Below are 27,450 nucleotides of genomic sequence, written 5' to 3'. Positions count from 1 at the left end.
TAGCATATTATAGCTCCAGCTAATTACGGGTCCTCGACACAATATTTCATCAGAACCTGGCGTGTGTGTACAGTACAGGCAGACATGCAGAAACACATAAAGCATGCTCGGCTGTGTGCTAGGTATGCACACAGAGAGAGAGAGAGAGAAAGAGAGAGAGAGAGAGAGATAGCAATATCGTCGTTATCGCGTGGAAACCCTGTATGTCCACAACAGTTCGTTTTGTATTTATCGTTTTAAAAGTGATTTAAGATAGTGAAAATAGTCGATCTACAACCACACATGTTGTGTGCTTGTAGATCTGCTATTTTCACTAGTCTTGTGCGACAGTCTTGTGTGATAAAGCAGGGCTTTGCCATACGAAAAAAACAACACATTTGAAACTTGGAGATACAAGGTTTCTGCCGGACAGCGACGATATGTATTCTTGTCCCAGTGACCGTGGCATTTTTACCCAGAAGCAAATCAAACGTTTTTTTGCGGCAAAGCTCTGTCGGGTGATGTCATCATCATCATGGCTTTCTAAACAGGAGAGAAACCACATTTAATCAGATCCTGCATATACCTCGCTAGAATCTGATACTGGCTTTACCAGAAAAGATACGCAACGCCGCAAAGAGTGAAATCACGTCTGGGAAAGCCAAGTCTATAGTGAAGCGGATGAGATGAATAGAAACAAATGATCATCCGGCATTGTCTCTATACAGTCAAACAGGCGTGAGAAAGAAATGAAAGGGTAAGCCTTTAAGTCAACACGTTGTTTGCTATCGTAATCGTTTGTGTTTGCTGTGGTACGGGACGTTAGTTCCTGGGTTGTGTTCGACGCTTGATTCGAGTGCACACATGATTTGGTAGACCTGAAGAGAGAGTAGTATACACATCAGTGCAGTGGTTCCCAAACTTTTTTGTCTCAGGGTACCCCATAAATATTTTCTTTAATCCGAAGCACCCCTACATTATACTTTTCTCTCCCAGCACCTTATACATAAAATGTACTAAACTAGTGAAAACAGCAGATCTACAAGCATGCTTGTAGATCGGCTGTTTTCACTAGTTTTGTGCGACGGTCTTGTATGATGAAGCAGGGCAAAAGACGTACACATTTGAAACTTGGAGATATGAGGTTTCTGCCCGACAGTTGAGTTTTACTTTAGTGTTTAGTTTAGTTTCAGGTTGACAACATTTTTTGCTTTCCCTTTGATTTCATTTTTAGTTTTAGTAACTATAATAATCTTTTTTATTAGTTCATGACAGTCCTTGCTTTCTGCATGGTTGGACGTTACCTCATTAATCTTGTGACTGGAGCCTTGTGATCTAATTTCAAGCCCAGCACTTTCAAGTGTCCAAATAAATTCCAAATATTATCAAATGATCTCGCGGCACCCCTGGACTGCTGTCACGGCACCCCATGGTGCCCCGTCACCCACTTTGAAAACCCCTGCACCAGTGGTTCCAAAACCTTTCAGCCCGTGACCCAATACATAGATTTGATGTCTCCCCTGGGGCCCAAACTAGTGAAAATAGCAGATCTACAAGCTCACAACGCGTCGCATCGGTGTGAACTTGTAGGTCAGCTATTTGTATTACTTTTAAACATTTTTGTTGAATTTATGGAATTTCTTTTACTGTTTTTACCTTTTTTTAATTCCTGAAATTCTTCTGAAAAATCATTTGTAATTCAGGAAAAAGTTTTTTAGAAAATGAAAAAAGAAATAATTTATATAAAAATAACAAAATGAGGGGAAACATAAAGATTAAGGGATATTCACTCACCGTGACCCACAAATGGGTCCCAACCCAGTGTTTGGGAATCAGTGATATAGCAACACAGCAGACTGAATTAAATGGGCATCGTCCCATGGTGGTGTTGCATCTAATTTACCTAAAATAGAAGATCTACAAGCTCACAAGGCATCGCAAATTCGCAATGCGTCACGTTAGTTCCTAGATTGACTATTTTCGGGCGTATGACACTGACATACGACAGATATGTCAGAAAATTAGAATTTTTACCCCATTCTATAAGTGTCTTTTGAATCCTTCTAAGGTTTTTTTTTTTTTTAAACCCATGTTTCTATGTCAACAATCTGGCTGGACATCATCAAAGAAAAGGTCCTTTTCACTTAAATGGAGCTCAGTTAGTCTGTTCTTGAGAGACTACTATGTCAGTGGTTCTCAATTTTTTGTTCCATCATGCTCTAGCTTCCCACTGATGAAGTTCGTACAGTGTAGGACAGTGTTTCTCAAACTTTCAAATGTCAAGGTCTCCCCTTAACCCTAACGGGTCCATTGGTTCCGTTAAAAGACTTGTATGGGTCAATTTAGTTTTAGTTTGGTGTTTAGTTGTAGTTAATTTTATATGAGTGCAAGTTATTTCAATTTAAATTTAAGGAACTTCCATTTTTTTGTTTATTTAGGTTGACTTATTTATGAGATATTATGAGAAAAAGGCTTTATAAAAGCTGAAAAGGGTAGGATGAAAGAAATCATGACATCGTCATCGGGTATGGTGTTTTAGTTAAAAACTAAAACAAAGATTATTTTACATGGAATTCTATTTCCTTAGAGGTATTAGTTCAGTTGAGTTTTACTTTAGTGTTTAGTTTAGTTTCAGGTTGACAACATTTTTTGCTTTCCCTTTGATTTCATTTTTAGTTTTAGTAACTATAATAATCTTTTTTATTAGTTCATGACAGTCCTTGCTTTCTGCATGGTTGGACGTTACCTCATTAATCTTGTGACTGGAGCCTTGTGATCTAATTTCAAGCCCAGCACTGAATTCTTAGCAGAAAATAAGGCACAAGACGCCTTCAGTGGGCATGGTCACGTGAAGTGGTTGGCACAGATTGTGAATATTTGACTGTAAAATCACATCTTTGTTGAATTTAACAATACCGTGAATCGTTGGAGGTCATGTTAACAAACAGGCTGTAATTCTTCAACAAGAGTGAGAAATTGCTCTTCAGAATAACCACTTAAACCCAGCGTACTTTGTTGACCATGGTCCTCCACATGTCTGTACTTGGTCCCGTCCTTTTTTCCCCCTCTACACCAGGGGTTTTCAAACTTTTTTTTTGACTCGGGGCACCCCTGTAAAAAACCTTTTCATCCAGTGCACCCCTGAATTACACTGTTCATTTTTTTAGAATCTTACATCATATTACTCGACTTAACCCATTCAGAACAGGTACACATTATTGTGTATCATTATTTTATGCTTTAACTATTGAAAAATAGCAGATCTACAAGCTCACAGTGCGGCACTGAGTGCCGCGCTGCAAGCTTGTCTGCTATTTTTTTTAAATCGTGAAAATTAGAATTTTTACCCCATTCTATAAGTGTCTTTTGAATCCTTCTAAGGTTTTTTTTTTTTTTAAACCCATGTTTCTATGTCAACAATCTGGCTGGACATCATCAAAGAAAAGGTCCTTTTCACTTAACTGGAGCTCAGTTAGTCTGTTCTTGAGAGACTACTATGTCAGTGGTTCTCAAACCTTTTCATGTGAAGGACCCCCAAAATTATATTTATTTTGCCACGGACCCCCATCTCAAAATATTTAGTTCCAGGGACCCCCCAGAAGCAAAATTTGAGTTACAAACGTTTGCTTTGAAAATACATATATTCAAATAATTTGCACACATTTTCACGACTTTTCAAAAATAGCAGATCTACAAGCTCGCAGCGCGTCACTCGGTGCCGCGCTGTCACTCGGTGCCGCGCTGTGAGCTTGTATATCTGCTATTTTTCACTGGTTAAATGCACATCTTTCCACCTGAGATACAGTAGGCCATGTCACAGAGAAATGTCAGTTTCCATCAGAACTGACTGAAAATGACTTTATACTTGACGTTTAACCACTTGAACCCCAGCATCCCTACTCTGGAGGGAAGGTTCACCAAAACGCGTTGTGAGCTTGTAGATCGTCTATTTTACAAAGCTAGACTATTTTCAACACCTATTATAGATCGTCTATTTTACAAAGCTAGACTATTTTCAACACCTATTATAACATGCACAGAATAGGGATGTTAGGATGCAAGTGGTTGAGCCCCATATACTGTACTTTGTCATTTGACAAATTATGAAAATAGCAAATCTACAAGCTTGAAAATTGTCTATTCTTTTTCAAATATGTACAATGTCTATATTATAACTTTCACTTGTAATGACCTATTAGGGGTGCCAGGTTCAAAGTGGTTGAAGCTACAATCCTCTCTGAAGCTTCACTGTTGCCGTGTCATGTTACAGCCAGGTGTCAATCATATATGTTACTTGTGTGTCATGTTACATGTGTCATATTACATCCAGTGATGCAATGCCGTCAAACCCGCTGAAGCCACTGTCACAAGGTTTGTGGGAATAAACGTTGAGAGATTGTAAGAGATTTTAGTGCAAAAATAATGTAGTCACTGGAATATCTCACATGCTGTATAGATACTGTGTGTATATTTGTAGGTATTTTCACGTGACCTGTTTGTATAAATGTTTGCCTTCGCTCTTTCTTACTGAAAAGTGCAAATGATGGAGCATGTGCAAAACAGAACCTCACCCACTTTTTCCACTTGTAAATCTGTGAGGTGAGAATAAAGTTAATACATTTAGATTCTGACCAGAAAGGGGGATTACATGAGTAAAAAAATATGAATTCATCATGTTTCTGAATCTAACTAGCTATATGAAGATTCCCGCACTTGTAGCTCGGCTACAGTATGTGCGTGCGTGTCAATGTGATTTTTTTGAAAATATGAAGACATCGTCTGCTGCTCCGTTGTGAAACACTGCAGGAGACATACTGTAATACACAGCTAACTGTGGCTAAACACAGACGCACACTCGGCTGAGTTTACAAAACCTCGCCACGACTTTTGGTAGTTGCGGCACGCACGCACGCAAGTCAACATGTGGTGTCGTGTTCATTCTTTAAACTTTTGTAGTGAGGACGACAAGCCGAGAAAGAACCTAAGTAGGTCCTCACGGTCTAGTCGCAAGTATTCACACACACTGACATGCGCGCACACACACACACACACACACACACACACACACACACACACACACACACACACACACACACACACACACACACACACACACACACACACACACACACACACACACACACACAGTTTTTAGCTGCAGTGGAAAATGTTCACTTTCACGCTGGTCGTTGCCTAGCAACCCTGTGACGTCAAACCGAGTTCCCCCTCACAGCTGTGAGAGAGAGAGAGTGTGTGTGTGTGTGTGTGTGTGTGTGTGTGTGTGTGTGTGTGTGTGTGTGTGTGTGTGTGTGTGTGTGTGTGAGTTGAGCGAATGAGGATGCGCTCAGGGACATGTACTGTCTTGTGCATGAAACAGGAAATTTTGTATTTTTTTAAGGCCCTCTGTGCGCGTGTGTGTGCGTATGCGTGTGTGAGTGTGTGTGTGTGTGTGTGTGTGTGTGTGTGTGTGTGTGTGTGTGTGTGTGTGTGTGTGTGTGTGTGTGTGTGTGCGCGCTTGTTGCAGGGAGCCTACTTGGTTAGCCACTACAGGGGAAACACCAGTCAACTTCTCACCACTTGATTTTCCGTCACAGAACTGAAAATAGCCGATCTACGAGCTCGCGGCGCGCCATGAGCTTGCAGACCGGCTATTTCTCAGCCACCCGGCCCAAAAGGAGTTCATTAGCTTGGACGTGGAGCCATTTATTATTTATTAATTCCATTCCATTTTTACATCTATTTTTACACGTTTCACACATTTAACCACTTAAACCGTCGATATTTTGTAAACTTGACCTTTCACTATTTACTTGGTCTGTTCTTTTTTTGTACCTCTACACCAAACCTATTTGCCGAAAATAGACGATCTACAAGCTCTCAACACCTCGTGCTGCGAGGTGTTGAGAGCTTGTAGATCGTCTATTTTCTCCAGAATAGGGATGCGAGGTTCAAGTTGTTAATTTAAAATAATTATCCTATCGCACAAGGATTTGGCGGGCCCCCCTGTAGTAACTCTAAGGACCCCCTAGGGGTCCCGGACCCCCTGTTGAAGACCTTTAGCATATATAGTCAACAACTCCTGTCTCAGAGAACCTAGCAGCCCATAACTCATTTGGGAACCTTGTGGTGCAACATTATTGACGCATGCATGTACAGTATGTGCATCTACGTGTGCTTGAATGCGTCAGCATCACGGTGCACACTGTTTGTGTGAGCTTGTATGTGTGTACGTGCTTGCGTGCATGTATGCGTGCTTGCCAGTGATGGAAAGTAACTCAAGCACATTTTACTCAAAGTATTTTCAATTTTCTGAACTTTCACTTCAACTCCACTACACCTCAGAGACAAATATTCTACTCTTTACTCCACTACATTTATTTGAAAACTGTAGTTACTACTAGTTACAGTACTAGTTATTTTTGTATTAATAAAAAAACATGCATTAACCACTTTATCCCTACATGCTTCAGCCATTTGAAAATAGCCGATCTACAAGCTCACAATGCATCGCAAAGTGATCTTGTAGTTCGTGAAACGGGACATTCTGCATAATGAGTATTGCTTTTTTACTCAAGTCAGTTTGTTTTGTATTATTGAGTATTGAGTTTGTTTTCTTGAGTATTTCTGCATTGCGGTATTGATAACATATCAGTACATTTTCCACCACTGGCGGTGGCTTGCGCAAGCGTGTGTGTGTGTGTGTGTGTGTGTGTGTGTGTGTGTGTGTGTGTGTGTGTGTGTGTGTGTGTGTGTGTGTGTGTGTGTGTGTGTGTGTGTGTGTGTGTGTGTGTGTGTGTGTGTGTGTGTGTGTGTGTGTGTGTGCGTGCGTGCACGGTGCACCGTGCACAGCGTTCCAGTGCATCTGTCAGGAGACCTTGTGGTGAGCGGTATCTCTGCTGTACTGGCTTCCTCTGAGAGCTGCTGGTGTGTTTAGCAACATCACAATGTCATCATTAAGTGGTTCCCTGGTAAAAAAAGTGCTGCGTGTTACGAGCGGGTGTTCACCGCTCACAACTCCTACCAATGTCGGCATCGCCTTTCTCTTTTTTTTGCAACGCATTTAGGCCTGAAAAATACCTTAAAAAGAATCTCCATTTAGGCATGAAAATTACCTAAAATACATGTTCTTCTAAATCCTAAAGGTTTTCTGAAAAACATAATGTTTGACTATGATCGGTGGTGCTCAAACTTTTCATTGTCAACTAGCCCCTATAGAACCACTAGAATTATATCGTCGTTGTCGGGTGGAAACCTTGTCCAAAACCGTTTGTTTTGTATTTATCACTTTTAAAATGATCTAAACTAGTGAAAACAGCAGATCTACAAGCACACAACGCCTCGCACCGCGAGGCGTTGTGACGGCCTTGTATGATGTAGCAGGGCTTTGCTTTGCGAAAAAATGTACAAATTTGGAGCTTGAAGATACGAGGTTTCTGCCCGACAGTGACGATATGTATTTGACCCGTGGACCCCCATCTGAAGATATTTTGTTCCATGCAGGGACCAAGAGAAAGAAGGATTTGTGTCACAAATGTCTGCTTTAAAAACATATACATTCAAAGATTTGCACACATTTTCACGATAAGAAAAAGAAAGAAGATCATAATGTAACTCTTGAGAACGTAAAATGAAACCAAATTTGGTTTCATTTATACACTCTCAAGAGTTAAATTATGGTCAAACATAAGAAGTCTACAGCAGGGGTCCTCAATGTTTTCAGGCCAAGGACCCCTTAGTTGAGAGAGAGAGATGAAGCAGGGACCCCCACAATCTGTTCATAGATATAGTTTCATTGTTTGACAGCATGATCAACAGTGTATTTGGGATTCATGTTAATGTGTGTTTTCAGATATTTAACCACTTGAACTGTCAATACTTAATAAACTTGACCTTCCACTGTACTTAGTCTGCTCCTTTCCCCCTCCAAAGCTTTTTGCCAAAAATAGCCGATCTACAAGCTCACAACGCCTCACTGCGCGAGGCGTTGTGAGCTTGTAGATCTGCTATTTTTGGCAAAAGTTCTCAGAATATGGACACTAGGGTTCAAGTGGTTAAAGACAGGGTGAAATCAAAGACATGTTTTTCACACTTTTAGAGCATATCTGTAGTGATAATATACCTAACACTAGATGCCAAAAAAATAGAAAATACATTTTTTTTTGTGTATATTTATATCAAAGGTCCCTAAATAGGCCATTCTTAATTACTTCCTGTGAACAGAAATTAAAAAAGTGATGACATAGATAGACTTTGCGTATATAAATGAACCTTTGATTACATTCACCTTTTTTCTTTCCCATAACTGGCTCCCATTACTCCCATTACTCAGATTTTAAATCCCATCGCCTGAAGGGCTGGTCCCCTTGGATTGGTTCAGAAACACACAGGCTTCCTTTTCAAACTGAAACTGCAAAATAAAATACCCCAAATAGTCATTTCATTGGGTCTTTAATATAAGAAAGGGGGAAAAAAACAAGTTCCTATCACACAGAGATTCGGAGGACCCCCGGTAGTAACTCTGAGGACCCCCTAGGGGTCCCGGACCCCCTGTTGAAGACCCCTGGTCTACACAATTAGAGCATCAACATTTTGCCTGTCATCTCTCCTATGGTACCAACATCAATACAGGACGGAATTGTGGACAAAATTGTATCCAACTATATGACAAAATGTTTTACGTTTTGGGTCTGAGAGGCTAAATGCCATGGGATGGTGGTCCGCGGCTCAAATTGTGAATAAATACCACTGGTGTAGACTTTCTCCAGTGGGAGGTGACTGTAGCCCTGGACAGTTCATTCCACCAGTGGAACATCATCATCTTCAGAGGTATTGGGTGATTTCCAGCTCATAGTTTACATTCTTGCTCTCGGCTATTAAAAGGCCACGTAGACGTTTTGCTACTTATTTATTTATCCCTGTTGTTATGACGTTCGCCAGAGACATAAACGTGGTGGACACAGGGGGGAATGTGTGTACGTACGTGTAGTGTGTGTGTGTGTGTGTGTGTGCGCGCGTGTGCGTGTGTGTGCATCTACCAGTGTTTGTGTTCAAAATGTTCTTGTTAAATGTGAATGCAAATAAAGATGTCAAATGTGTGCGTGCGGCAGGGGATTGTGTGGCTGTTAAAAAGGGGGTGATAGTCGTATACGCTGGCCTACTTGTTACCGTTAGATGTGTTAACCTCTTGAACCCCAATTTTCATACAGATTTTTTGGTAGTTTTTGTCTCATTCCTAAACATTCATTATATTGACCCAGGAATGGGACAACAATCTACAAAAACCTGCATGAATTCAAGGCTTCATGGGGTGTGTAGTTTTTTGGGTGAACTACTCCTTTAACATGGACGTGTTGAAACGGTCACACTCCTTGAAAGCAGCTTTTCTTTTTGGTCTATGTAAGGGGCGAGAGAGCTTTGTTTTCTTCTCTCTCTCTCTGTTGTAGTCAACGGGCGGATGTGGAAAATACTGTCGCTCCCCCTGCACTTCCTGTCTGCAATAAGTTCCCTTGCTTACCATTTCCTCTCTCTCTCTCTCTCTCTCTCTCTCTCTCTCTCTCTCTCTCTCTGTGTCTCTCTCTCTCACACACACACACACACACACACACACACACACACACACACACACACACACGCACGCACGCACGCACGCACGCGCGCGCGCGCGCGCGCGCGCACAATTACAAACCAACCACACATGAAATGCAGTGGAAACTTTTTTTTCTTTCTCTCACTTGTCAAGCAGCCTGTCTGCTTCTAGAGATAGAAAGAGAATGAGAGAGAGAGAGACTCAGAGACAGACAGACAGACAGACAGACAGACAGACAGACAGACAGACAGAGAGGCAGGCAGACAGACAGAAAGACAGTGTGTGTGTGTGTGTGTGTGTGTGTGTGTGTGTGTGTGTGTGTGTGTGTGTGTGTGTGTGTGTGTGTGTGTGTGTGTGTGTGTGTGTGTGTGTGTGTGTGTGTGTGTGTGTGTGTGTGTGTGTGTGTGTGTGTTTGTCTAGCTATACTTATGGGGACTAAACGCATGTTCACACAGTCACCTGCAGGGGACCTCTGACAGTGTGGGGACAAAATAGTAGGTCCCCACAACGGTTAGGGTTAGGTTTAGGGTTAGGTTTAGGGATAGAGGTTAGGGTAAGGCCACAGGACTTGCATAAAAATGAATGGAAGTCTATGTAATGTCCCCACAAGTGATGTAAATATATAGTGCGTGTGTGTGTGTGTGTGTGTGTGTATGTGTAAGAGAGACACAGAGAGAGAGGTGTATAGACAGACAGTAGATAGATACCTTTATTATCCCAAGGGGGAAATTCAGTACAGTGCAGCAGTGTTGGAGGGGAACGCTATTTTAACGACGTCACGCGCACGTCTGTAGTGCTGCTTAACACCCAACACTACAGGAGTTAGCAGGTCAGGCATTGGACCACTGATATGTGATATGCATCCAGGCTCCTTCATATATGTTAAATCACCTTGGTGTGACGCTACAGCTTTTGTAAACATCGTTGAGGTGTGAATTTAAAGGATGTTTTTAACCGATGCTTGCCTCCAGCTCAAAAAGACTCGGGGACGGCGCTGTGCCACGTGACACGACCAACACTACACTGCAGTAGGGACGGGACCATATCACGATTATTGTGACCAAAGAAATCGCGATGTACGATATTATCGCGATTATCAAATATCCCCAACATCCATTATCCTGGGGCGTAACATTTGCCAAAAAATATCCGATCTACAAGCTCACAACGCGTCGCGTCGCAACGCGTTGTGAGCTTGTAGATCGGATATTTTTTGGCAAAGAGATTTGGTAGAGAGTGAAAAAAAGACTGTATCAAGTACGTGTTACAAGTACATTTTACCAATAGAGGGTTTAAATGGTACCGGATAATATGCAGCTCGGCAAATAAAAGGTGAATTGATCCCAGTGCATGATGGAGGACAATATCACGATAAATTAAAATCCACGATACGATTATCATGAGTGTTTTTTTTATCACGATAAACGACAATATCGCCTATCGTCCCATCCCTTCACTGCAGTGCAGGGAGGTTGACTGAGGGAGGGAGGCAGTGTGTTTGGACAGGGTGGGTGTGTGCGTGTGTTGTTGCTTTCAAAGGCCTCCGTTGTGTGTATTGTGTTCACAGTCCAGGTGTTTAATCTGCGGAGGGAAAGCCTTCTGTCACCACTGCCTCTCTGTATGGGACGGCCTACGATATGCACGGCAAACACTGTCCAGGATTCTGCCGCGTGCACAACACATTACAGTCCAGAGACAGATTCAAGATCTCAATCAATTCAGTTTTCAATTCAGAGGAGCTTTATTGGCATGAGAAAACATACGTTAACTTTGCCAACTTATGCCAAGTGTAGAAATATAATAAAAACTGTTGAAAATGGAGAACGTATATATAGAGTTGGAGGGGGTACAACATTGTGTAAACAGAGCTATGTACGTCACCATGCACGTCTGATTTGAGTCGTTTGGATTCCATAGAACAGCGGTTCTCTGACCTTTTCATGTCGGGGACCCCCACATTGATATGTGTTTGACCCATGGACCATCTGAAAATGTTTTTTTTGTGTGCCAGGGACTCCCAGAAGAGAAGATGTTTCGATATTTTTTAAAACATGGACAAGCTCACATGCGAGTCACTTCACGCTGTGAGCGAGGCCATTTGCTATTTTTGACTAGCCAATAAATGGATAAAGTGGTTAAATTGATTGTAATGCTATGTTAACTGCTTTTGCTGGGGACCCCCTGGGGACCCCCTAGCCTGGCTTGGCTGAAAAATATCACTTCTTAGAAATGCCAAGGGCTAGGAACCCCCTCAAGGACCCCTGGGGGTCCCCGGACCCCAGTTTGAGAACCAATGTTCTATGGAAGCAGGTTGCGCACCGGAAATCTAGAAGCTCACAAAGCATCACAGAGTGTGAATGTGTCAAACTAGCAAGAATACAGTACATAGGTCAAGGCTTTTTATGTTGCTTCCTTTTGTGCAACATCAAAGTGAGAAAGTCCGGGGGTGGGTGAACTTAAAAGGAATCCAAGGCAAGTTTAAAAAGCTTTTATTTGCCCATGTTTTGCTTGGCAAAGACGCGCAGGTGCAAAGAATAAAGTACATAAAGCCTCAATAAATCTGTGGTTTCTTCAACCGGGTTAGCTTGCTTTGCTTTGAACAGCAAGAACATAGGTTTAGAATTATTAGCCCATTTAGACCTCAGTCTGATTCCAAAAATGAAAGAAAATAAAATAAAAACTTATATTTATTCCAAAAAGTACCAAATATGCTATATACTGTACATAGCAACAACCATCCCAAAACGGGTTCCCGGATTGAAAGGTAAAAACACCCAAAACGGGGTGATTCCCGTCCTGCAAGGGCTACCTAAACGTCATCATTTTACACATTGTGCTGCTAATTGTTTTAATGATTCGTGCCGTTATCCCAAACCACAGATTGGGACGTGGCTGCCTAATAAAGAAGTGCAGCGCTGCGAGCTTGTAGATCTGCTATTTTTTTTTAAATCGTAAAAAAAATCAATTTTGGTCTGATTCTATAAGTGTCTTTTGAATTCTTCTGAGGTTTTTTGAAAAACCTATGTTTCTAAGTCAGCAATCTGGCCAGTCATTGTCAAAGAAAAGGTCCTTTTCACTCAACTGGAGCTCAGTTAGTCTGTGCTTGAGAGACTACTATGTCAGTGGTTCTCAAACTTTTTCATGTGAAGGACCCCCAAAATGATATGTTTTTGGCCATGGACCCCCATCTCAAAATATTTAGTTCCAGGGACCACCCAGAAGCAAAACTTTAGTTACAAATGTTCGCTTCAAAAATTGAAAAATCAAAGATTTGCACACATTTCCACGACTTTAAAAAAAATAGCAGATCTACAAGCTTGTATATCTGCTATTTTTCACTGGTTAAAGCATTCTATCCCTGTGAGAGAGCGCTCATTGAGCTCCGATGCTGCATTGTATTCACACAATCAACCAAAGCTGCAACACTACAGAGTGTGGTCAGCTATATGCTGTGTGTTGCCACATCGCTGTTGAAATTGCTCCACACACTCTTTCATTAAGAACAGGGGGAAAAAGGCTTGCACACTGACAGTTGAGGCTCTTTGGATGCAATGCAAAAAAACACATCGAATCTTTTCATTACAAAAGTGCAAGAAGTGGCGACACAGAGAGTGGACGTTATGTAGGCAGTATAGGCCTATAAGAGGTAATTCAACAGTGGCAGATCTACAATCAAATACAACAAAAATAAAAAGGTAGAAGTTATAATGTTTTTTCCACCTGAAACTCACTGGCCTTAAAGATTCTTCTGTGAAGAACATGTCAAAACTTTTTTTTTGCACTCCACCCATGCTTCATACCAGTATGTACACACATGTACATGTAATACATGTGTACATACAGTACGGTACACACATGTACTTACAGCATGTAATGTCAGTGTCAACAGGCCTTTCAACAGTGAGTATCTTTAGGGTAATGCAGTCTATCACCACTGAATATAATTATGTTCAGTTGAGTCGACGGTCTATCAACAATGAGATTATATATACACGTATATAAGTATACTGTAAGTCTCATCATCAGTTATGATGACAGGCATCTGTCATGGTTCTGTTGGTGTACATCCTTGTGGAGTGGAGTGTGCGAACCAAAGCCGGAATCAGTAATCCTCAATGAACATTAAACGGATGTCTCGTGTCAAGGACCAGTATATAACGGTATGTACAGTATATGTATTTGAACACAGACACCCATCTGAAAATATTTTGGTAGTAAGGCCATTAAAGCCGGGAATGCATTATTATTATGCATTATTACTTTAAACAAGAGAATACCAGCACTCACAGAACTGTCATTCAAGGCACTTTTATTTAAGCGTATACGTTGGCGTGGCACGCTGCAGAGCACTTAAATAAAAGTGCCTTAAATGACAGTTCCGTGAGTGCTGGTATACTCTTGTTTAAAGTTACGTTCCCGACCGTGCACCCGGTAAAATTGCTTAGAGAAGAGAAGATAAACGGAGCCGTGCTTGCTTCCTTTATGTAAAGGCATTATTACTTTAACCATCATTTTATGCAATAGTGAAAAATCTTTTTTTGGGGGGTCCATGGCACATAAAACTGGTTTTAATGGGTTGATCGGAGACCAAATCCACTGTGTATAACCACTGCAGTGTTAGTTATGTTGTGTTGACATACTGTGTACTCTACTGGTGAAAATAACTTTGTATTCACTACAAAAGGTTTCGCAATTGTGCTGACCTTGCTTATTGTAAATCCCTCTGGATTAGAGCGTCTGCTAAATGCTTAGTAAATTGTAAATTGTTACGAAGTGCTGTTAGCTTACAGCAGGGGTTCCCAAACGTTTTTGTCTTTAATCCGAGGCACCCCTACATTATAATTTTCACACCCAGCACCTTATATTTATAGCATATCGTCGTTGTCGTGTGGAAACCTTGTATGTCCAAAACTGTTCGTTTTGTATTTATCATCTATAAAATGTACTAAACTAGTGAAAACAGCAGATCTACAAACACACAACGCCTTGCATCGCGAGGCGTTGTGTGCTTGTAGATCGGCTGTTTTCACTAGTTTTGTGCGACAGTCTTGTATGATGAAGCAGGGCTTTGCTTTACCAAAATACGTACACATTTGAAACTTGGAGATACGAGGTTTCTGCCCGACAGTGACAATATTTTAGTGATTATGCGAGGAAAACGTTGAGATGATAGTGTCCAAATAAATTCCAAATATTATCAAATGATCTCGTGGCACCCCTGGACTGCTGTCACGGACCCCAGGGTGCCCCGTCACCCACTTTGAAAACCCCTGGCTTACAGAATATAGATCGGCTATTCTTGAACGGGGTTTTTCAACATCTTTGGTTCACCGGTTAGCAGTGGGTGGTGACAATGCCCAAAATAGGGCCGGCCGCCAGGAGAAATGCCAAGAACAGGTGACACGTCCGATGAAAGGGAGAGCTGGCAGATATGATGACCACAAAGAGGCCTCAACATCCGACAGACACTTCCAGTGTGACATAGATTGGTCGCACGCACGCGCACGTAGAAACACACACACACATACACACACGCACACACACATGCACACACGCACGTCGTCATCCATCCACACATTTGCACCTCGTGTGTTTTGGCCGCGTGGTTCGTCCCCGGCGGAGCATTTGCATGACCAGATTGTGTTTGTCCACTGCTTTGTCAATCAAATGAGCCATGTTAATGTCCACTACACACACACACACACACACACACACACACACACACACATTGTAAACTCACACCTATCGGGGACAGAGGGCACGGAGGGCTGGTGCGATGTCAGAGGGTCGCTAGAAAGTCAGTCAGTCAGTCAGTCAGTCAGTCAGTCAGTCAGTCAGTCAGTCAGTCAGCCAGCCAGTCAGCCAGTCAGTCAGTATGTGGGCTGTATGTTCAGGTCCAGTGTGGAGTATTGTTGCATCAGCTGTGGTCGTCTTCATTGTCTCTGTCATCTGTGTCTCCATCAGAGTTCAGCGCTACGTGTCCCAGGTACTGTCCTTTTATCCTGGCTCTCCAGAGACCTAGTATGAGAGAGATTAGACGTTTGTTTGCTTGCCGGTGACCCAAACTAGTGAGAGTCCACATAACACGTCACATCGAGATATGTCGTTAGCTCGTATATCTGCTTTTTTCATTACCTCTTAAACTTTTTTTAAGAGGTTGTCTATATAAATTTAGATACAGTCATGAATCCACCTGCTGACCACCTGTCAGCATTGAACAATTTATTTTATAAATAAAAAAAATTGCTCAATGCTGACAGGCGGTCAGCAGGTGGTTTCATGAATGAATATAGACAACATTTTAGGCCAATAAAAAAAAAACTATATACCAAATGTCATACCTACCTATGCCATAAAAGCAAAGTTGGCACAACTTGGCAGCCGGAGTAATGGACTGACCTCATGCTTCCTTCTGTGCATGAGGAGTCATGCTCCTCACCGCTCAACAATACGACTGTATTGCTGACAGCGTGCAACTGGAGTGAGATAGAGAAATAATGTTATACTAGATTTCATGTTGACCTTTTTTTCCGTTCTGCATTTTATTCCTTATTGCAGGCATTGACACTAAGGCTTGCCCACCTGCCCCCCGGCAGGTAAATAAAACGTTCGGGCAGGTGAAGTTTGCTTTCAGGTTGCCCGACTGGGCAAGTGCTCATTTGAGTGGGGACGCAACCGTCTATAAACAACATGAGATATCTGTCTAAACACCTGAACGTGGCCAGTGCGCTCTGTCTTCTGGTCTGTGGAATGTAAAATAAGGGCACTTTTTACCGATAATGTGCTGTTTTTACTGTTGCTACACTTAAAAATATAAAATAACAAGTGTGAAGCCATAGACATTCAATCATAGCTATGTACAGTATGTATTTGGTATTTGGATTTGGAGGTATTGAGGTATGCCATTTTTTTTAATGCACAGCCCCAGAAAGTAAAGAAAGGTGTTCAATTGAGCGGTAATTAAAATCGTATGTCATTGACTCATTTTATAATGGACAATTTACTTTTCGGGCAAGTAGAACATGACCTGTACTTAAGTGCTACTGAAACCTTGTGTCAACCGCTGTTATTGTTTCTCCTTGAATGCCCTTTTCCTGTGCCTTATGCAAAGCGCGTTGAGTTACCTTTGTGTGTAAGAAGTGGACTGTATAAATGAACTCGCCTCGCGTTGCCTAGGTTTCCTCAGATATTCTTAGTTTGACTCTGTCCAGGTGCACACTGCGCTTACCGTGATGTTTTTATAGCTTTTATTCTTGGTTTTATTACAGTATCATTTGACTGTACGGTGTGTGAGTGAAGTCGCTGCCTTTCGGACGTATTTACTTTTATTTGCCGTAAGATTAAGGGGCTGCCTTTGGCACTTCTGGAAAGTCGTTTTGGATCAGGAGGCTTTTATTTTCACAGTGTGTGGAAAAAGCTCTCCACGCCAGCACTCCATCCCACAAAAGAAATGGTTTGTTAACATTATGAACATCAATTATTAAAGCCTCTCCTCTCCTCTCCTCTCCTCTCCTCTCCTCTCCTCTCCTCTCCTCTCCTATCATTTTCTTTCCTCTCCTCTGATCTGTATTTAATGCTTTTCCCTACTTAAATCTCCATATCATGACAGGCTCTGCTACTTATCATAAACCCTTGACGCAGACCAGACAGAGACACACACACGCACAGAGAGAGAGGGAGAGAGAGAGAGAGAGAGTTAAGTGTCGAAGTGTCCTTGAGCAAGACTCTGAACCCCTTGTTGCTCCCGATGAGCAGGTTGCTGCCTTGCATGGTTTCCTCCACCAGGGAGTTTCGGTCCCATCCTAATTTACAGTACACTTTAAGACAGAATAAGCCATAATAAAGCCATAATAAGAAATAATGTGTTGGTAATTAGAACTAATATGTTTTATTAGACAGAAAAAAAGACAGAATAGCAGAAAGCGCGAATACATTCTCTGGCACCGGCACCTGCCGACCGGCAGTTCGACCATCAGTCGTGCTGAATCGCCCGGCGATAGGACCGGCGGCCGCCGCACGGAACTGTAGGTAGGACCGGCATTGCTGGTAACTGCCGCGGCAGCCACCACCGCACAGACCGGCAGTTTACCGCGACGGGACCTGCCGGTCCGTGCGGTGGCCGCCGGTCCTACTGCCGGGACTGCCGGTCGAACTGCCAGGCCTATCGCCGGCGATGCAGTGCGACTGCCGTTCGAACTGCCGGTCGTGCGGCGGTACCTGCCGCGGCTGCAACGGCGGCAGGTTTATATACCGGTATGGAGCGCTGATCTTTTCCGGTTACCATTTTGCCTGCCGTAGCCGGGGTACTGTCACTTTAAAAAGTAATTTTAAAATATGAGTTAATATTTTTATGATGTAATTGTGGGAATGCGCAATTGTAAGCCAATCAAATGAATTGGCTGTACTTAGATTACTTACTGTACTGGTCAGCTGTTGTTGGGGGGTGAGGGGCAGATTACACTGTGACATGAGTTTCAAACTATTTCAGACCGTTTTCAGAGAGAACACGTGACCTACTGTAGTGTATCATACTATTATAATTTCAGGGCGTGTCAGCGGGCCTTTAAAGTCACTACTAGCATCTTTCCGCTTGCAACATGCAAAAAAAAAAAAAAAGAATCTCTATGCATGAATTCATTTATTTATGGGGAACTGCTCCTTTACAGCTGGAGCAGGACAGATGTTGGGTGAGCAGCAGAGTGCAGATTGAGGAGGGTCAGAGTTGGCAGCTTGACAACAGAGTCTGGCTGCTGACCAGGATGTATCCTGATACCCAGCACAGCAGCTCTGCTGCTAACTGTCTGGGGGAAAAAAAACCTGAAGGGAAATGTCACCACCTCCATAATAGTCGCTGTTGGGTGAAAACCTTGTATGTCCAAAACCATTCCTTTTTGGGGACTGCCCCATGGGTCGAACTCCCGTTGGGTCGAACAGCGTCGGCAGGTTAGATAATCACCCGCGTCATGGTTAGTGAGGTTAGGGTTAGGGTTAGGGTTAGGCATAGTTTTACTGAGGTTATGGTTAGGGTTAAGGTTAGGTTTTGGTGGTCGATCCAAAGGGTGTTCGACCTAATGACATGTTACCTTTCTTTTTTTATTATTATTTAAAAATGAAGTTACCTTCCTTTTTGTATTATTATTTAAAAATCAAAACATCGGTTTGAAGTTCACTACGCACTTTGTAACTGATATACTGTAAGGTAAACCGACATGTATAAAAGGATTGGCATAAGCTTTAAGCTTCAGCCTAATGCTTTTTCAATCTACCAGAAAGAAAGAACTAAACTGAACTGATCTGAACCCAGCAAGCACAGTCAGGACCTGGACCAATCAGTGACGTCTCGATTGGGGCCAGATCATGTTAAACCATGACTAGTCAGATCTGGCCTAGAATATCACCTGATTTCAACCAACATAAATCCTGCCCACGAAAACGGAAGCCCTGGATTAATCAGAGAGGGTCCGATCGAGGCCAGATAAACATCGTAACTATAGTCAGATATGTCCCAGATTACGTGACAGAGATACAGTACATACAGTACATACATATGGACAAGCTGTGACCGTTCTCATACTAAACTTGCGACCTACGGTCGCAACTAAACTAAACTGAGCTGAGCTGAACTGAGCTGAGCTGAGCTGAACTTGTTGCCCCCACATAATGTAGCACCCCCGCCTTCTCTCAAAACGCAGCATTCTCACTTTCCACTTGAAAATAGCTGTCACAGCGTTAACTGGACATAATAGTTGGCACGGGGTGTGAACTTGTGAAAGTGATAAAGCGTGCAGAGCCGCCCGCGAAGCGGTTAGGAGTGACAAAATACAGAACGAGGCACTCTGGAAAAAAGAAAAAAACAACAACAGTGAAAGGATTATGCTTCCTCTTTCCATTTCTCCCAGGCACGTTTTATGTATTTATTTAATTCTGAGCGTGCCAAGAAACATCACAACAAGTTGCATGAGGTGAATTCACAAGGAAAGTGGCTGCTAACATAACAACTGCACAGTGTGCATTTGTTGCATGAATATATATATTATTCTTTTTTTTTTGTACTTTTGTTTTTATTACAGTTTAGGCAATATTTTTAACTTTTTTTCAGCTGTTTACCCCCCAAAAATACTTGGGACAAAGCAGAAAAAGTAAAATAAACAAAAGAAAAAGCACAAAACAAGAAGCATATATCAGCAACAATAGCTTATCCAGTTAGGCCTAAATCAGAAATTAGCCTACAAAAACAAATATGTTGCTACATACTGTACATGTACGTAAGCCCCTCCCATACACTAAAATGTGTTCCCGGCCTGAATGGGTTATACTACTATTACCCAGGACTAAGAGATTGTGTAGACACTGAACCAGAAAGAGAAACAATAAACAGTAAAATATTTTGTGCACAAAGTACGGGCATATTGCACTAATACTTTGAACTAGTTCTAGGACTAGGACTAGGACTAGGATTAGGATTAGGATTAGGAATAGGGGGATGACGGAACCTGTTGGAACCTGAGGAGGAACAGGAGGAACCGGATCCGACATTGAGGAACTGGAATCGGGTTCGGAACTGTTTACGGAAACCGGTTTTATCTACACTATCAGAGCTGGCTATGTGGACTTTCACGTCTGCCATACCATTACAATACTGGTGCCAGTGGTTTCCAAACCTTTTCATGCTAATAGACCCACCGGACCCCCCCTCACTGAATGGTGTCAGGCATTTCAGGCCTGTAGCATTGTTCACTCAACAATCTCCCCCACGTGTGGAGACTATGATGGAGGATGACTCATCTGACCATATCTCTTTTTTCCACAACTGTAGAGGCCAGAACCGACTTTACACTGAACTCTCGCTTGTGCTTTTGTCTGCAACCCTGCTATCATCTCTCTCTGTGTGGTTGTTGACAGACTGTGCTTGCAGTGGTCCTATCTAGCTCACTAGCTAAACCTTCCATGCGTGTTTCTTTTTACTGTTTTGAAAAAAACATTGTAAAATAGTAGGCAATATTTTTTATACCCATTACCCCCCATTTAGTCAGTATGCCAATGAATTCCTCCAAACACATTTTCCTGTGTTGTCACCACTGTTGTGTCCTACTGGCTCACCTGCCAGTGAGGAGCCCCCACTGGGAGGACCTACAGTAGTAGGGCCTTCGTCCTACTCCTCCCACCCAACACTCCCTTCTGACAGGTGCCCCTGCCCCCAGCCTGTTTTAGGACAGGTGCAATGACCAATATATCACCCTCCCCCACCCGAGTTCCCTCCCCCGTTCGCATAGAAGTCCACTCAGTGGATTCGAACCCACAACCTGGTCACATCCTGCATTGACATTCTGAGGAAGGGTTGCTCTTATCCACTCGTGCACGAGCATCACAGACATTGCATGTAAGTGTACGGCGACCATTTCCAACCCTATTTACCAATGTCTTCTCCATTGACCAAAATTCTGTAAAAACCTGCCATCCGTTCCCAAATAATGAACACTCTTTCATAGTTACTTAGATCGTTATCTACTGTATGTCAGGAGATGTGGTCTAACCCTGTGTGTGTGTGTGTGTGTGTGTGTGTGTGTGTGTGTGTGTGTGTGTGTGTGTGTGTGTGTGTGTGTGTGTGTGTGTGTGTGTGTGTGTGTGTGTGTGTGTGTGTGTGTGTGTGTGTGACACACGGAATTAATTTAAACAAGACACACAAATACATTCTCCTTATGTCTTCAATAGATGGCTGTGTGACCCAGTGTTACACAAAAAATCGTAATATAGAAGTGCAGACTGCAACACATTTCTGGTCGGTCACCTTTTTCCATGTCAAATGTGTGGGCCTTGCATGCATGCCTCCTCTGACAGAGAAGAGCTCATTCATTCAGGAAACAGAGCAAATGTGTCAGATGGATTATTTTTCCTTTGTGGCAACAGAAAGAACAGGGAATTATAGGTCTTAAGTGTAACTAAGTAACCCAATTATTTAGGAAAATGTAACTGCTAACGAAACTACTAAATTGCAAAACTAACTGGTTAAGTTACTCCGTCACCCCCGAACCTAACGCTGTTACGTAATGTTGTTAGTTATAACGCTGTTACACCCACAACTTAAAGTGCCACAGAGGCTTTCCCTGTTTTTCAGCAGGCCGATCCAAAAGAGTAAGTGACAGAATAATGGCTAAAAGAAGATAATGGACAGCTGCTGCAGCCGTATTATGTACGTCTCCTCTTCCTACACGCCGTGGCTGTTCAGCCTCAACGTTCCAAGAGCCTGTCAGCTTGTGTAGCCGCGGTGTCAGTGACATCACATTACTGGATCTGTACTTCCTCTCTGGGAAAAGGACTCGCACAGCCCAGCGTGGGGCTCTGTGAAAACCCCAACACGTTAAGCCCTGAGTTATATAGTGGTGTGTTTACACAGAGAGAGTGTGTGAAACACTCACCCCGACCCGCTCTAATAGGCCGTTTCCACTTTAGACCATGTGATGTCTGCGTGTGTGTGTGCGTGTGTATGTGTGTGTGCGTGCGTGCGAGTGTGCACACATCATCGACAGCAATTAAAACTCTCTCCGTCGATTCACGGAGGGGGGAAAACTCATGTGACTCCGTCTCTCTCTTTCTTTCGCGACGCACACGTGCACGCGAGCGCACACACACACACACACACACACACACACACCCTCGTTTAACGCGTGTGAATCTAACCATAGATAGTCATCAGCCGAAGTATTTTCATCACGTTCAGATTATCTTTGCCCGGGGGTTGTACTGTATCTCCTTCTATGGTTCTCCGCTCGCCCTATCTTTATCTTGAATCTCTCTCTCTCTCCACTGTCTTTCTTTTCCTCCTCTCCTCTCCTCTCCTCTCCTCTCCTCTCCTCTCCTCTCCTCTCCTCTCCTCTCCTCCTCAGTGTTTTCAAAAGTGTTTTCAGTTAATTTCAGGGGAGTCCTCCTCGTGGGTCCGTCTTTCTTGTTTGACTTGAAAGACCGCAAACAAGTATTTACAGTCCTGCTCCACGTTCACACCGTTGACATAAGATACTGTAGGAAGACAAACTGGTGACTCTCAGATTCGAGGAGGTTTTGAGTTTCTTACAGAAAGGTTTGTTCACGTTAAAGTGAACGTTCACAGAGAGTTTGAAAATGTATCCTTATACAGTTGGTCAATGTTTCTTATTAACAACTTCCATGCCATTGAGGAGTATAGACTTATTAATGTTTTAAATCATATCGTGCACTGGATTTTCGAACGAAACCGCACCAAGTGCACCGAATAAACGAACGACAAGATGGCACACCAGGGCGCTGAGTGCACATTTTCGTACGCACCCTATAAATGTACCGTATATTTCTAACCCAATTGGCTCCACACCATAACTATAACTGTGGTGAACAACATAGTTATAGTGCATTTTAATTGCCCTTGACTCTGGCATCCCTATTTGTGGCATGTATTTATTCACGCAGATATCAGATCTACAGTCCTATAGACATGCTACTTGTCATAACAACAAAGTGCTGCATGTAAACTATTATAGAAGTGTGTGTGCGTGTGTTCTTTGAAAATGAACCCGTTTCCCCAGAATGCTGCTGCATGTTCCAACATCACACAAATCATATGATAGTGTGTGTGCTTACGTCAGCGTGCTGCTGTGGAATAAAAGTATCTTCCAGTGAATCTGGCCTTACAAGGAAGGTTTTATCCTCGCTCTGATCTGTAATCCAGCCAGTCTTTAGGAAGAAAAAAAGAAAAAACTCTTCGTGTTAAGACAACACACTATGCGTGCATGCGTGTGTGTGTGTGTGTGTGTGTGTGTGTGTGTGTGTGTGTGTGTGTGTGTGTGTTGTTGCCAGGGGAAACCCCCCGGCTCCCTCTGAGTTAAAAACAGGTTCCAGAATGAAGGACAGCCGGGGGGGGGGGGGGGGGGAGACTCCCCCAGGGTCAGGGATTCCCTTCTGTGTGTGTGTGTGTGTGTGTGTGTGTGTGTGTGTGTGTGTGTGTGTGTGTGTGTGTGTGTGTGTGTGTGTGTGTGTGTGCGTGCGTGCGTGCGTGCGTGCGTGCGTGCGTGCGTGCGTGTGTGCAAGCGTGCACAGGTACATTCGCACTATATGCTAACTGAATGCGTGTGCGTGTGATTAGAGACTTGTTTTTCTTCTTCCTCTCACGGCCATTAAAACGAAGCAGAAAAGTGTTTGGCAGGACAAGAAGCTTCAGGCGGGGGAGGGGAGGTGAGGAGGGGGGGTTTATAGGCTGTGGGGGGGAGGGGAGGGGGGGTTCCGGACAAGTGCTCTATTTCCTAGGAGACGTGGTGATAACTGTACACAGCCACTAAGGGGGGAGGTGGGGGTGGGGGGTGAGTCGCACTGCCTGGGAGTTACAGCCAAGCCTGTCCAAGTCGTTAATAACAGGTGGTTGCAGTAAACGTACGTGGCAACATTGGGGGCGGCAGTGGCTCAGGAGGTGGAGCGGGCCGGATGGGAACCACGAGGTTCCCAGTTCGATCCCGGGCTCCCCCCCCAGCCCCCAGGGTTAAGTGTCGAAGTGGCTTTTCCCAAGACTCTGAACCCCTAGTTGCTCCCAGTGAGCAGGTTGGTGCCTTGCATGGTTTCCACCGTCATCGGTGTGACTGTGTGAATGTGTGCGTGAATGTAATGCTCAATCTATGTAAAGGGATATGGATAAAAAGCGCTATATAAATGCACCATTTACCATTTTAACATTACCCACTTTCAACCCGTTGTCCCTAATCTGGGCATGTCATGAGAATTTGCCAATTATATTGCAATTTTCTTTTCTAAATATGGCAAAATGTTTAGACATTGTCACACATTTCCAGACCGAAAATAGCCCATCTACAAGCACACACAAAGCCCTGCATTGTGACATGTTGTGAGCTTGTAAATGGGATATTAAACTTTTGAAGAGGTTTTTAGTATTGTAGTTGCATTGCCTTGCTTCCATTGACTCACAATGCAGGGTGAAACTGGTGTGTCAACTTTATGTAGATATTTTAGAAGAAGATCCAGTACCAGATCTTCCACGAATGTAAAATCAGCAGGAAAGTTGACAACGCACACAAAAAAGATGCTGTCGCAGTTTAGTATGAGAAACGGGCGGCACATCATGTCTCCGGCCGTCCGATATTCATCACTAGCCAGACAGGCAAGACATGGCACGACCTTGCCCTGTAGGGTGAGGTCGCTTGTCGCCCTGAGGCGTCTTACTATGTGCTGAAAGAGTGAGAGCTGTTCCACAGCAATATAAGTCTATGTGTAGAGCAGTGATGAAAAAAGTACTCACATGACTTGTTATCGAGTTTGTAGCGGGCCCTTGTTTCAAGCTCCATTCCTATTCACGGGCGCGTTTCACCTTTGCCTTTGCTTCTAAATGTCGGGCGCTTTTGCAGTGATAGTTGAGTGCCCTTTCACGTTCTTCCCGCTGTTTGATGCCCCCCCCCCCCCCCCCCAAGCTTGGCGCCCTGTACTGCAGTGTTGGCAAATATTGGACTGTCATATATTGACCTATTATTTCATTATAGGATGCGTTACAAGTTGCCATTTGCCTGACGCCCACTGTTGTGGTTATCCTGCAGTGGTGTAAAGTAACTAAGTACATTTACTTATGTACACTTTTAAGTTATTTGTTCTTTCCTTTTTGTGTGGACCACAAACTGAGCTAAGATAAGAAGAAAACACAGGATACGTGAAATAACACTGTGGCTCACTGTGTGTGTGTGTGTGTGTGTGTGTGTGTGTGTGTGTGTGTGTGTGTGTGCGTGCGCGTGCGTGTGTGTAGCACAAGTCGTGGAAGAAGATCAAGAACATGGTCCACTGGTCACCTTTTGTTATGTCCTTCAAGAAGAAGTACCCCTGGATACAGCTGGCAGGGCATGCAGGTAAACACATACACACACACACACACACACACACACACGCGCATGCATGCACACACATGTACACACACACTAGTGGTTAGGCAAAACTGTTCATTTCAGTGAACTAATCCTTTCGTTCATGGTAGGGACGATAATCGATATTATCGTTTATCGTGATAGAAAAATATATACAAACGAAAAGTGTGAACTTAACAGTTTCAAGGAAATGAACGAATTGTTCACGATTCATTCTTGTGAGAATCCCTCATGAACGACACATCACTAACATTGTGCTATTGAACACCCTTTACATCTGTGTGTGGGGTTTTACAAATATTGAACCAATGACAAGTATTACAAACAAATCCATTGGATGCTCAAAACTCCAACTTTGGACTTTGTTCCATTATTGATTAGAATGACAAAGAAATGACAATGTGAGCTGTACTGTATTTGGGTGAGGTGATGATAATATAAGGATACATTCAAGTATCTGACAATGTATAAATTCACTATACAACCTTTGATGAGTTAGTATTGGGTTGTACTATTTTATTTTTAATTTTTTCCTGAAAAGGTCATATATTATTGGACATACCGGTAGCTGGTTTAAGCAACTTGAAAAACTGGTCTGCGTTAAAATGACCCCAAACATATTTGGTAGTGAAATATCCCTTTAAGGTGTATGCTCTGTGTCTTTTAAAGATGTATGTAGGCTCTGCGTCTTTTAAAGATGTCGTCACTCTTTGTGTCTTGTTCTCTTCATGGTTCTAATCCTCTGCGTCTCTTAAACCTCCCTCTGTACTTGGTCTCTTTCCAGGGAGCTTCAAGGCTGGTGCCAACGGTCGTATATTAAAGGTATTCTATGCTTTGTCTGTCTGCCGTCCCTTTGTTTGTCCTGGGAAGCTTCCCCCCCAATAACCATCTCCATAAAGCATTTACAGACCACACATTATTATTATGATGATACTGTATATACCCAAGAACTCACTATCAGTTTAATGTTTCACTGTGCGTTGACTGCGAACCAGGGACAGCAAAGGGACAGCAAAGTTTGATTTAGTTTTAGTCATAGAGCTATAGTTTCGTCCACTCGTCCTAGACAATTCACCCTCCTCGTCCCCAGACTGTGGAATAAACTCCCTGTCGCACTTAGAACAACAGACTCAAACCCTAGCTTCCGCCGTGGCCTGAAAACTCACCTCTTCAGACTCCACCTTAGCTCATAGCACTTACCATAGCACTTGCCCACCCCTCAATGACCTTACAATGGGTTGGACATCTCTCGCAGTTCGTAGAGAGCAACATTGATATTTTATTTATTTATAAGGCAGCGTGTGGTAAGCTTCCTATATACCTATCCTCGCTTCTAGATCCTAAAGTCACTGGACATTCAACACGTGCAAAGGCACACATCAGATTTCCCTGCCCAAATATGAACAGTGAGCAAGGAAAGACTGCCTTTAAGTTGCTCCACACAAATGGGGTAAACTTTAGGATTCACTGAAAATGGTTCGATTGCTCTCAGTAGAGACATTTAAAGTACTACTTGAGGGCACACTACAAAAAAAACAAAAAAAAAACATGAAAGTTAGATAGCATTTTTGTTAGGTTTTATATACAGTTTTTACTGAATATGTGCTTGGGTCTACCTACGTTCTTTTGTCTTAGATTACTATTTCTATGCATTCGATCTATTGATGTTGATGTATTGATGTATAGAGCATCGCAGTGGGCATGGTTTACTGGTCCCACTAAAAAAATCTCCTGTTCATTTTCCTCATAGACTTTCACGAAAATATTTATAACAATTATGTTAAGCCTAGAACCAAGCCATCCAGGATTGCAGTGAATCATGACCATAACACCTTTGTTTCTATGAAAAGAACATTTTGAAAAGGGTATTTATTAAAAGTAGTATATCAAATAGTTTAATATTAAAATATGTTTTCACATAGGATCAAAGGTTTTATAGTCATGATGATTCACTGCAATCCTGGATAGCTTGGTTCTAGGCTTAAAATAATTGTTATAAAT

At 42.8% G+C, this 27,450-nt stretch overlaps 1 protein-coding gene across 1 annotated transcript in view; it reads left to right on the top strand.

Annotated features, from left to right (window-relative positions):
- Nucleotides 1-27,450, top strand: part of LOC308300888 (inositol-trisphosphate 3-kinase B-like) — a 55,037-nt gene that overhangs the window by 12,166 nt on the left and 15,421 nt on the right. Inside the window, exons 6-7 of the mRNA XM_080744784.1 lie at nucleotides 25,335-25,434; nucleotides 26,234-26,271. Coding sequence (XP_080600910.1) covers nucleotides 25,335-25,434; nucleotides 26,234-26,271 — 138 coding nt within the window. The remainder of the gene's footprint in view (nucleotides 1-25,334; nucleotides 25,435-26,233; nucleotides 26,272-27,450) is intronic.

Source organism: Nannobrachium achirus (genome assembly GCF_963921795.1).
Source record: "Nannobrachium achirus genome assembly, chromosome: 16".
Classification (NCBI taxonomy): Eukaryota; Metazoa; Chordata; class Actinopteri; order Myctophiformes; family Myctophidae; genus Nannobrachium; species Nannobrachium achirus.
Note: the sequence above shows the minus strand (reverse complement) of the source record. Positions and strands in the feature narration are given on the sequence as shown.